The sequence below is a fragment of the Perca fluviatilis genome, chromosome 2, assembly GCF_010015445.1.
Source record: "Perca fluviatilis chromosome 2, GENO_Pfluv_1.0, whole genome shotgun sequence".
In the NCBI taxonomy this organism is placed as follows: domain Eukaryota; kingdom Metazoa; phylum Chordata; class Actinopteri; order Perciformes; family Percidae; genus Perca; species Perca fluviatilis.
This window is the reverse complement of record NC_053113.1, coordinates 39200736-39212901: the sequence shown is the minus strand read 5'-3', so window position 1 is coordinate 39212901 and position 12166 is coordinate 39200736. Positions and strand designations below refer to the sequence as shown.

The window sequence follows — 12166 nt, the reverse complement described above, 5'->3', positions numbered from 1 at the left end:
AAAAAAAACTGGCCAGCAAGTGTTGAGAAGTGTATCTTACTGAAGGATTTTTTGTGAGCCCCACTTCTTGTCCACACAAAGACAATACATTCACCAGTTTTTCCCGTGTTCTTTTCTGCAGAGAAAATGGAAATATTTCAAACAAAAGATACAGATCAAATTTTAATGCCAGGTGTAAATGGGGTAATATTGTGTTTAAATAGGCACCAAATGCAGCTCTCACCCTTCTTACTAGGAGCATAATTCTAAGAAGGAATGGGAGGAAGTGCTTACCTGTGAAGACTGAGGCCTCTTCCAGCTGACCGGCACCAGGACGTTGTTGGAAGCGGATCCAGAGGAGGTAGAGGAGGTGCTGCGGGTCACTGCTGTGGTCCTGCTCTTCACATCTTGGCCTGGAGAACGCTGCAGGTCATCATAACGCCGACCAATCACCGGTGTCTGACAGCGCGGACACAAACAAACAGACATGTGCAGACGGAAACGTCGATGAGTCAGGGAAAGTTTGAAAAAGTAAAGCCCCTCCCTGCTTAGTCGATCCGGGACTCAGGCTCCATAGCAGCTCCTGTTTCTTCTGGACTTTGATCGTTCCAAAATGACAGCAAAGTGATCAATGTTTTTAACATAACTGGCATTTATCTTTTATCAATGTTCACAGTTTTTATTCCTCTTGGCATTTTGAATGCGTGAAGTATTTGTGTTAAAACAAACTTACTTTTCCTGTGCTTTATCCCTCAGTGTAAACGTATCTGGGTATTTCAAGAAATATCAGTGGTTGTCCAGTGTGTCTCAAGTTTAAATACACACGCTGTTGGCTATCCAGTAAAACTCACTGATTCACATACAAAGGACGGCAGCAAAGAGCTGACATCATTTCCTGCCATTCATGGACTACACAAATAGCTCCCTGTTCGGTTCCCACACATCAGCCACTCCGTCTGTATCTTTGACATTCTTTCCACTTTTCAGGACTGCGCTGCTCGGCAAATTGTGTTTACCTTTCAAGCTTTCAAGCTAATCTCAAGGGGTTTGGTCAAAAAGAAATATCAGCATTAAGGAAGGGGAAGAAAAGCTTCCTTTCCAAAAAGCTTAACACGATTCCACACAAGCTCAACAAGCACCACACCCTGGAAAATACAGGAAAAAATACAGGGGAAAACATACAAGCATTAAGGTCTTCTAAAGCGACAGGGGCTTTCAAACCAAAAACACGGTAAAAAAGAAAGTCAGAGAAAGAGTCTCTAACCTCCGATATGTCAAAGTGAAAATTCAGCGTTTTCCCAGGCAAGGCCTTGGAGGAGCGGTCCCATACGCGGCTGACGTCCTCGTAGGAGAGGTCACTGTGTGGGGATGAAGGATGCACCAAACTGGCTGATCGAGAAACCACCAGCTTCAGGATATTCAACGCTTCCCCCCAATGGACAGTCTAGAGTCAACACAGACATACACACACCAATTCACCCGTACATGCAGACAAAAACCAACACAACCACATGTTTAGAAAGAAACAACCTCAAATGTCTTTGTGTGTGTTTCTATTTTTGTTCTAGCAGTTGGCTTACAGTAGGAAGCTAAAGGAAAATGGATTCAGCATGAGAATAAGCAGAGGCCTAGCCTGCAGCAGGAGGGCAGACTGTTTATTGTTTGGGTGTGTCTACAAATTTACTGCGCCGACACAAGACAGATTTTTTTTCTTCCCATGAACACTTACAAAAGGAACAGGAAACACGAGTCTCTTACTCAGAGCATGATGCCTAAAGGTTTCCAATGATCACATCTGATGTAGGGGGATCTGAATGTTCCACTTTCCGAGCACGTCTATCTCATAAAGTAAAAGTTACCACAGAAATATCCTAAAAATATAAACAGCCATTAACTAAAACAAATAATCTATAAAAAGGTATACAGGTGCCACACATAATCTGTGTTAATGTTCTATTTGAACTCACCTGGACAAATTTCTCAATTGTCTTGAGCACCTCCATGTTAAAGGGTTTGGCTTGAATTCCACTCAGGTCCATGTGGCTGAGGAGGCTGTAGATGATTTGTAAAAGGGTCTGCTGCATACTAGGGAGACCCTTCTCCAACAGCTGTCACAACAGAATGAAATGTCATTCATTCATTTAGCATCTTTTGAGAAGCTGTAGTAACGATTACTGTACAACTACTTTTACAAACCTCTGCCATGTAAGTGACCAGGTTGAGGGTGATATCTGAGAAAGCTTCGTGAAGATATCGACACACCACATTGACCCAAGAGAAGCAGTCTCGTGTGTAGGCGTGCGTTTTATAAAGAGTCATGACATGAGCAAGGTTGGAGAGCTTGGCGTTCTTCTCCTCAAGGCATACCTACACACAGAAAGTGCATTAGCTTAAAACTTATTAGTATCTTTGAGCGAAAATGAGGAAAGAAACATTTATAAAGCCAAACCTGGGCTATCTTCTCAGCAACATCTTGACAGAACTGCGTGGGGCCATCAAAGTTCTGCACGAGATGCGGGAGCAGGCAGAGAACATTCAAGGGAAAACCTAATGGATGAAACAGACAAATTCACCCAATATTCCATATGAAAAATGAAAAATCATTTTGGAGGAAGTTCACTGGCATGTATTTTGTGTGAAATTAAGTGGATAAAAGGTTACAGCAATGCTAGTTATTTGTGTGCTTCACCTTTGTCATTGTATTAAATTTAACAATATTGGCACAAAGTAACAGCTTACAGACACCTAAAATGGAATCGATCCCTACAGCGTACCTAGAGCTGGGCACTATGGAGAAAATCAAATATCACGATATTCTTGACCAAATACCTCGATTTCGATATTGTAGTGTTGACTATTGGTGCTTTCACAAAATATTTACACAATGACATTTGTGATGAATAATCATCAGTAATGTGGATATAATGACTAAGTGGGTAAAGGCAAACAATAACAGTCTGGTAAGTTCAGAACATTACATGAATTTAGTGTAATGTAGCCTCTAAAGCAGTGGTTCTCAAAGTGGGGTCCGGGGACCCCAAGGGGACCTTGAAGGGGTTCCAGGGGGTCCCCAACAAAAAGGGGAATAATTTATTTTCACTATAATTTCTTCCATAAATAACACAATGACAGATTGCATGACTATTTTGCTCATGGCTTTCTTTTACTTTCTGTAATAAAACATGTAAAAGCAAAAATGATATCAGGTAGGGGACCCTGGGACAAAGTCTTAAGCCTGGTTCAGACGGCAGGATAATTAGGCCGATTTTAGCCCCGATTCACCCCTCCCAACAATCTTAAGGATGCTCCGATTATCGTAAAATAATCTGATCAGATATTCCTGCCGTGTGTGGTGTGTTAAGACTGCTCTCGTCTGCTCGGAAGGCCGTCGGGACCGCTCCGATCTCAAATCGGGGATATCCAACATGTTGGATTTATTTGGCCCGATTTCTCCTCGTGTGTGGTGTCCCCCGGGGACAAACGAGCACGCAGCCTGTGTAAAATAAATAAAGTCGATGGGCATAACTACATCAACAACTGCAGTCCACCAGAGTACATGGAAACGAATATATGAACGTTTATTAATCTGTGTAATACCTAACGACATTTCTATGAGAAAAAACAAATCACCTCCATATCATGATGTAGCTATCGAGTATAGTCCATGCTCGCGTTGTCTTCTTTGACCATCGCCTTTTCTTTTGATAACGTTTCTTTTCGGTTAAAAACACACTACAAACTATCGCCACTGCATCCTCTTCGTCCGCAATGATTGTTTACTCTGAAGTCACGTTTGATCTCGAGGGATTTTGCGAGATTCCCCGTCTGACCTGGGAATGCTCGGGAGTCAAATCGGTTCGTGTGTGATGTGTTGATTTTGCCGTTTGCTGCGCACCACACACTGTACGACTAAAACTGTTAGACCCGTGATTTTTTATCACCGTGTATCTCAGGATTGGAAAATCGGCCGACAATTTTAAAATCGGCCCGTGTGAACCAGATGGGGGTCCGTGGTCTAATTTGTGTCAGTTTAGGGGTCCTTGATGTGAAAATGTTTGAGAACCAGTGCTGTAAAGGCCTTGGACACACAGGTGTTTTGAGTTAATCTGGCTGATTAGACCTCTTCCCAGGACTGTGTGGGTGTGGTTAGACTGACTGATTGATATCTTCCTGAGCCTTTTGTTAGCTCTGTTGCACCTGATAGGGCGGGACAAATGACAGCTTTATCATTCTTATTGGTAGAAAAGATTTGTGACCTAATGAATTCCCATCATAGCTCCGGCCCACTTTCAACCTGAGCAGAGGTCTAATCAGCCAGAATATCTGAAATCACCTGTGCGGGTGTTCAGAGGGACACATGTATCATATCATGACATTAGGATATCCAAAATGTAAGGCTACGTTTACACGTGGCCGGCTATTTTCATAAACGGACATTTCACCCTCTCCGTTTTCATAAATAACATCGTGCACACCTGTTATCAGAAGAGTGTTTGTTTACACGAACCCGTGTATATATGCCATCAAGAGCACGCCAAACCTGTAGGTGGCAGTGTAACGAGAAGCTCAAGCCCACATTAGCCAATCAGAATCCCGAAAATAGCAACAACAGCAACAAATCACTTCCTCTTTCTCTTTTGAACAAAGATGGCGCCAGGATCAGCTGCCTAAACCGCAGTTTTTCTCAGTTTACATGCAAACGTGCAAACAAAGTTTTCCAAAATCTCCACTCTGGTAGAGTTTTTAGAAAGAATCGTTTTCAGAGGTGAATTCTCCGTTTGCGTGTAAACGAAGGGCACAAACCAAGGGAAATGTCTTTGTTTTTCAAAATAACCATGTACGTGTAAACGGGATATAAGATGATATCTAGCCTCATATATTGATATCGATATAATATGGAGAAATGCCGCATCCCTAAGTGTACCTATGGCTTGTGACGTGTCCACTACAGGCACTCGTGACACGGCTGTGAGCTGGCAGAAGAGCTGGAGCGTCAGGTCAGTGGTGGACACGGACGTGAAGCCCTTCAGCAGCAGCTGCTGGAGCCCCGTGAAGCTGCTCCATTGAAGCTGGCTTTGCAGTTTCTCCAGCTTCTCCCTGTTCTCCTGCTTGTCCAGCGACATGTGGCCCAGCAGCTTATTCAACAGTCTCAAAGACATCTGATACTCAAACTCAAAGTCGGACTCCATCAGTGACACAGCCACCCAGAAGATGGTGGCCAGCAGGTTGCTGGGGTGGTTGATGTTGGTTGGGTCGTTGATGTTGTCTTTGGATGAGGACGTGCTGCGGGTCTTGGTGGACACAATCTGCTGTTCGCAGGCTTGGATACGGTCCAGCGTAGCGCTGCGAGGGGGATCAGACCACCTGTCCGCCTCTCCAAACTTCTTGGGGACAGAGGAGCTCCTCTGGTGTCGGCTCCTCTCTTCTCTTCTAAGATTGAGCTGCCCGGTGCTCTTCCTGTTGGACAGCAGCTTCAGACTGCTGAGGAAATCTGGAGACGACGCTCTGGAATTAAACAAACAAGAAATTAAAGTAACCATATGTTTGAAAGAGCCCCTGTTATGCTTTTTGGATTTCCCCCCGTCTTATATATGTGTTGTATTGTTTTTTTGTGCATGTACTGTAATAGATACAATAAATAAAAGTACAAAAAAACACATTTCACTTGAAATGGAGCTTTCTCTCCCACAGACAGAACTTTTTCTCAACTGCCTAAAAACGCCTTGCCCACATTCCTGTTTGAAATTCCTCAACTAGTGATGTCACTCATTGAGAAAGCCAGCCCAGTTTTTCATATTTGCTGCCCACAGGTGCTGCCTGAGCCATAGAGTTTAGATTATCTGCCCGAGCCCGAACTCAGCCCAACCCGGCCCGTGGCCGATATGTCCCGCCACTATCCTCGGGCCGGGCCGGGCCGGGCCCTTGATCAAGCATTTGTGTTTTTTTTTAATCATTACTTTATTAGCCTAATTGGGTGGGGAGACAGCTATGCCTCTCCTTTAGCAGCAGATATGGTCTCTCCTATGTCCGGCGCGTTGTCGGCCAGTGCGTCGGCATGCAGACCGCGGCGAAGGACAGTATTAATTATGTGATCGAGACAAGAAAGTCTCCTATATGGTTCAAGGGCTTTGATTATTTGCTGCCTTGAACTGTTGCCCACAGGTAAAAGGAATTGTAATTGAGAATGTCATGTATAATGGCCCACGTATTAAAAAATGGTCAGGTTTAAATCCGGCGCGGTCTCATAATTACAGTTAATGTGTCGGGCCGGGCTTGGACACAACATGCGGGTAGGGTCAGGCTTGATTTTTTTGGTCCCGATCTAAGCTTTACTGAGCAAGCACAGCCTGCCCAGTGGCTTGTTTGAATTTGGCTGACCAATCACAACAGAATGGGCCAGCTGACCAATCAGAGCAGACTAGGCTTTTCAGGAAGGCTGGCCAATAGCTCAAACAGAGTGCTTCATGTGGAAGAGCTGCAGCAATGGGCAGTATGAGAAACATAAAATGTTTCTTGAACGTCAAAGTATGTAAACCTATTCTAAGGGACCCCAAGAGTACAAATATGACGCTGTAAAGGAGTGTAATAGGGGCACTTTAACAAAATATACCTTCTTTTAAACATAAATATACCCAGAAGAGACACAAACCTCGTCAAGATAGCCATGAGATCATTGTTCTTGAGACATTCAGCCAAGTTATCCACCACAGACTCCAGTGTAAGTAATACCTCCATCACATAGCCCTGCAAGAGAAAGAAAGACAACTGTGGGGGATTTTCTTGTTTCATTTAATTATAACAGAGCACTTAACTGCTGTTACAATATATACTAACAAAAACAGATAAAAAAGCAGATGGATTTGGATAATATTTGATGGACAGATAGTACAAGGATCTGCTGATTCTGCCATTATATGATAATTAGCTTTACTTCTGTGTTAATATACTTATAATAGGGTCAAACATCAGGGGCATCCAACTCATTTGGTGAACAGTACTGAATTCATGTGCTACTTCCCAAAAAACATACTCAGCATACAAATGATACAGTAAACGAAGATATACTGTTAGTGAGGCAGTCTTTCAGTTTGTAGAATTCCTCAGTTTCTGCTTTAACAACAACTGTATCTACAAACTATATTGCTAATTGGCATTCAATAGTGATGAAGATGCAAAGTCACAAATTCCTACATGTATTACCCATAAACACTTGAACCTATTAATGTCTAATGCTCTCATATGCACATTCACATCATGTACACACACACACGCAGAGCACTGACCTGCACTTCTTCTCCATGTTCACCGACGACTTCCACCAGCCGTGAGAGAAGGTCGGAGACAGCGTGGGCAGAAATGGGCTGCCGGAGGGCTCGAAACACCTGGAAGGAACGGCCAGCGTAGTGACGCGACGAACTGCACAGCGCCGTCTGCAGCGCCACGTCACTGAGCTGCTGCTCCAGGTGGAAATCTAACAGGGACACACGGAAGAATGTGCTACTGAAAATGAAAACTATTGAGTTGAAAAAAACAGCGTTCTGTAGTTATTATAATTTCTGTTAATGCAAGCAAAGTAGCTTTATTTATGAAGCACATTTCAGCAACAAGGCAATTCAAAGTGCTTTACATAAAACATTAAAGAGAATATAAAAATATTATAAGACTGGTATGAAACACAAGAATAAAAGTAAGGACATCCTGAAGGGTTACCTGACTTGGACTCTTTGAACACAGACACCACATGTCGCAGAAAGTTGGTCAGCTGTCCAGTGCTTTTTGAAATTTGGTTCTTTGCTGAAATGTCTTCATGGCACCACAGTGGTCCACATGCTCTATAAAACAACCGTTTCATCGTTACTAACAACACAGTATATTGTCTATGTGGAGGTCTGATGTTGTAGAAATTGGGACAATTAGCTGACTATTCGGAATAGCCTGTACCAAGCCCAGATGTTACTGTGCTTTTGCTTAGCATATTGCGTATTAGCGTATTGCCCGTACTTAAACTGGCAATATCTATATTAAAAAAGTCAAATCCTAAACATTTCAAGAGTTTGGAAGAGAATAGTTTTAACTGGAATTTCCAATATGTACAATTGGTCATGTTACATCTAATCTACTCCTGTAAGAACCTATTGCACTATGCATACAGCACCACTAGGTGGTAATGTACCTCAAGAAATATGAGAAAGCATATCAGCATATCAGAAGTATATTTTTGCTGCAAAACATGCTTTTATGGTGAAAAATACTTCCAGACTTTCTTTACGATCTGTAAGTAAATCTATTTTCTCAGAGTTGAACCACTGCACTTGCTGGAAAGGATTTTAATGGGGGAACAACTTTTTCAAATCAGTACCTTGTGGTTAAAAACTCAATGAGCTTGTTAGTCTTCTCATCCATTTTGTTGGAAGCCACCAGCTCCTCCACCTCATGTGAGATCTCCGGCAGGTTGTTGCTGCTGCCTCCCAGACTCAGACTGGACGACGTGGAAGAAGAACTCAGACCGGAGTCTGGCACAGGAGACGCTTGACACTCCCGCAGGAAGTCAATACATCCTCCTGAACACAACAGAGCAATCAGTGGTTCATTTGGATGTTTGGATTTTATCTCCCTACCTGTAAATTGCAGGAGTTCGTGTAAGGCCGGCTAAACACTGGCTGCGTTGTGTGAGCGTGTCAGCTGTGTGGCGTGTCCGTTTTTATTTCGGCTCCCATGTTAAGAGGTTGGAGCTTGCACACTGCCTGCGTGACACGCACGTCTCAGGCGCGGCTCGAGCCGCCCCGAGAACGCGTGCATGCTAGAAATAGGACCGAAGCCTATTTTTCACACGACACGCAATTGTGTTGGAAGCGTTTCCAGGCAAAATAGAATAGGAAAAGATGTTTGTCATTTTGACATGAATACATTTAATAAATGACATTTTGACGTTTGAAAGTCTCTAGGTTTTGACATAAATGCAGATATAAATGTAATTAAAAAAACAAAAAAAGAATTATTGATTTTTAAATATTGCACCTGTCAATGCAGAACGAAATATTCTGTAGCCTATTTTGCCGTCATTACTGCCGACGTTGTCTTTGCTGTAATCAGATCAGTATAGATTTATGTTTAACATGAAGTATACTACTGCTTGAGTTCAGTAATCAATGGGAAACCTCCATGTGTCCAGACAAAGCTAGCAGCAGCAGTACAGCAGCAGACACGATTCTGGTGTGCAAAGACATAGAAAACCGCCACGCAACTGACACGCAAGAGAAACGCCACGCTGACGCCAAGCATCCACTGTGTAAGCGACCTATGAAGAGAACATGTAGGGAGCAGCGTGACCGGTCTGGAATTTGCATCCAATTACTACTGACAATATTTATTTAATGTGGTAGAACTGTCGAGTTTAACTACGGAGTTGCTGCACACTTAATCTCATTGCTGTTAATTTACAAACTTATTATTTCTGCAACTTACTACACAAATTATACAAATACAATAAACATGAGAGTGAAGATGTTCCAAAGACTGAGACGGAAATGAATAAAAATGTTTTCTATGGATTTCAATGGTATAGCTGTAAAAACTAACTACTAATACTATTTTTAGTATACAAGTTGTATTCAAAAGGTCAAATGGACAGAGAATACGTCTAAATGTCTAGACGTTTGCAAAACAAATAATCAGCAGGGGGAGGAGGGCAGAGCAGATGGCCCCAATTTGGGCCGGAGGACAAAAATAGCATAATGGAATGCTTTAATCAAGACCTTTGATGTCCTGTGTGCTCAATATTGCTTTTGGCACAGTGTCCAAATATTTTCTCCCCCGATAAGAAAGTTATCTATCCTCTGAAAGGAATGTTAGCCATTCCCCTCCTGTTGCTGAAGGTTATATTAGCCAGAGAGAAGAGCAATGTGTCAAGCCAAGCAGCTCTATCAACTGGGCCCAGGTCTACTCCAACCTTTGAGTAAAGAAATTCTTATCATCTCGTATCATTTTGTCAACTTATCAAATTAGTTGATTTAATCGACAGATCTGTGTTTATCCGCAAAGAATCGTGCAAAAGCACCTCTCTAAATCTTGTGTTTACAGGAGATGTGCTCCTAAGTTTCTTGGAAATTATTCATTCAGCATAAAAAACAACTAATCGCCTTAAGAAATCCTAGTCAACTAAGACCAAAACGACCGATTAGTCGACTTAGAGCTAGGCGATTTTTTGAGGGAAAAACTCGATTTACGATTAGATTTCCCCCCCCTTCCATTTAAAACAAAATAACTGCGAACTGTAAATATATTTTAAAAATATATATTCATTGTATTTAATTAAAGTGCATCAACATAAACAAAATTGCAAAGGCAAACCCTTTCTCTAACTGAAAAGTCACTGTGCAGTGTGCAACAAAGATTGTTAAAGATCCAAATTATTTATACTGTATAATGAACCGTAAGACACATGTAAGGCTGCACGGTTCGGTTCGACCACAGGTCAGTAGTGGCAGCGTAAAAGTCAATTCCCTTCAACTCGCTTATTATCTTTTGCCGAGTGTTGTTATACAGCTGAGGAAGAGCGACGTCAGAGAGATACTTGCGGCTAGGTACTGTATATCGAGCGTCCAAAACTTTCCACCTTGCCCCGCTCTTCTCATACGGTACACGGTTTGAAAAGCTTAGTTGAAGAGTTGTTTGCTTTGCAAACGGGGTGCTAGCGCTAACACCACTAGAGTGGTTTTCTTTTCAAAGAAGGTAACACTTCTCCCACTCAGCCGCATGTCTTCGCTTTAAATGCTGAAACAGATTTGTCGTACTGCTACCAGCAACAACAACAGCCTTAAGACATAGTTTGCATCGAGGTGTTTTCTGTTCCTCATCAGATGCCGTAAATCCAAACCAACTCCACACGACTGAAGTCGAAGAGCATTTCTTTGGAAGGAGCTGCTCTCTTTCGCCGGCTGTTTCTTATGGAATGCCCTTTAATTCACAATTAAATTAATTAATAAATACATAAATAAATACATGAATAAATAAATAAATATGCCTTTGAAATAAATCATGAAATAAATAAATGAGGCAATAAATACATACATAATTAAATACATTTAATTATTTCATAGTACTTTTATTTCATAAGTCCACATTTATTTATTTCAAGAGACTTATTTCATAAGTCCACATTTATTTATTTCAAGAGACTTTTATTTTCCTAATGCCACATTTATTTATTTCCCTCTCTATTTATTTCCAGTTCTTATATGCAAATCAGGGGGCGTGGCTATCTCTCACATTCAGAACAAGGTGAATGGGACTTCTTTGGCAGACCAACAACAGGACAATTTTAACAATTTTCGCCATTTTATTCATCACTAAATTCACTTCTGAGAACGTTTTAGGCGAGAAATTAACTGTTTAGATTTCGAATATAGGCAGTCTTGCGAAAATCGTTGCCGAATTGACAATTTGGTTCAAAGTTTTCGGAGTTGAGAAGCTCCATAAAGTAACGCAACAACAAGCAGCGCCTGCCCCGGCCACTGGCTCGTCGCTCGGACCGTCTCGCTCGGACACCCCGCTGTAGGCTGGAGGTCTCTCAGACCGCTCTCGTATATAAGAGGCTTTTATTTCGGCGTTGACGGATCGTTTGTTTAAATATCACAACACATGTCCATCATAAGATTAATGGGAACCTGGGGTTAACTGTCTTTTTTCGGAGTTAAACTCAACAAGCACCTGACAACCTCGCTGGCCGTCCGTCTCTCACACACACACACAGGGCCACAGCGCAGCAGGCAGAGGAGAGAGTGGGTCACAGCTCAGTTTAAAAGTGGAAGGGAGGGGGAGTGCTTAAAACCACTGTAAAATGTTCCAACTTTTCATATTATATTCAGCATTTTGTTATAAAAAGCCATACAAAACAATGGTGGGCGGCTCTAATCTTTATGTTTAATAAGCACAATGCTTAACTTCATGAAAAATGTGACCTGCAATTTACACTTTAACAACACCTCAGCTGTCGTGTCAACCCGCAGTGGACAGAGTACCACGAGCTGCCTGTTGTGGTGCTCTGTCAGGTCAGCGCTAGTTGGTCGTCTAGTTACCCAGAATAGGTGACTGTGGGCTGGGCACACAGCACCGCAAACTGCCGGTCGTGGTGCTCCGTCAGGTCAGCGCTAGTTAGTGGTCTAATTACCCCAGAATAGGTGACTGT

The 12166-nt window shown here is 42.3% G+C and overlaps 1 protein-coding gene across 14 annotated transcripts in view; it reads right to left on the bottom strand.

Annotated features, from left to right (window-relative positions):
* Positions 1-12166, bottom strand: part of frya (furry homolog a (Drosophila)) — a 70634-nt gene that overhangs the window by 8628 nt on the left and 49840 nt on the right. For 8 of the 14 annotated variants that reach the window (XM_039781161.1, XM_039781121.1, XM_039781114.1 and 5 more), the window contains exons 40-50: positions 8339-8540; positions 7690-7811; positions 7263-7450; positions 6629-6723; positions 4904-5484; positions 2429-2526; positions 2176-2346; positions 1947-2087; positions 1244-1423; positions 274-438; positions 41-115 (exon numbers count right to left, since the gene is read on the bottom strand). In XM_039781161.1, the coding sequence (XP_039637095.1) occupies positions 41-115; positions 274-438; positions 1244-1423; positions 1947-2087; positions 2176-2346; positions 2429-2526; positions 4904-5484; positions 6629-6723; positions 7263-7450; positions 7690-7811; positions 8339-8540 (2018 nt within the window). The remainder of the gene's footprint in view (positions 1-40; positions 116-273; positions 439-1243; positions 1424-1946; positions 2088-2175; positions 2347-2428; positions 2527-4903; positions 5485-6628; positions 6724-7262; positions 7451-7689; positions 7812-8338; positions 8541-12166) is intronic. The other 6 variants (XM_039781101.1, XM_039781108.1, XM_039781164.1 and 3 more) reach the window with 1 other exon arrangement.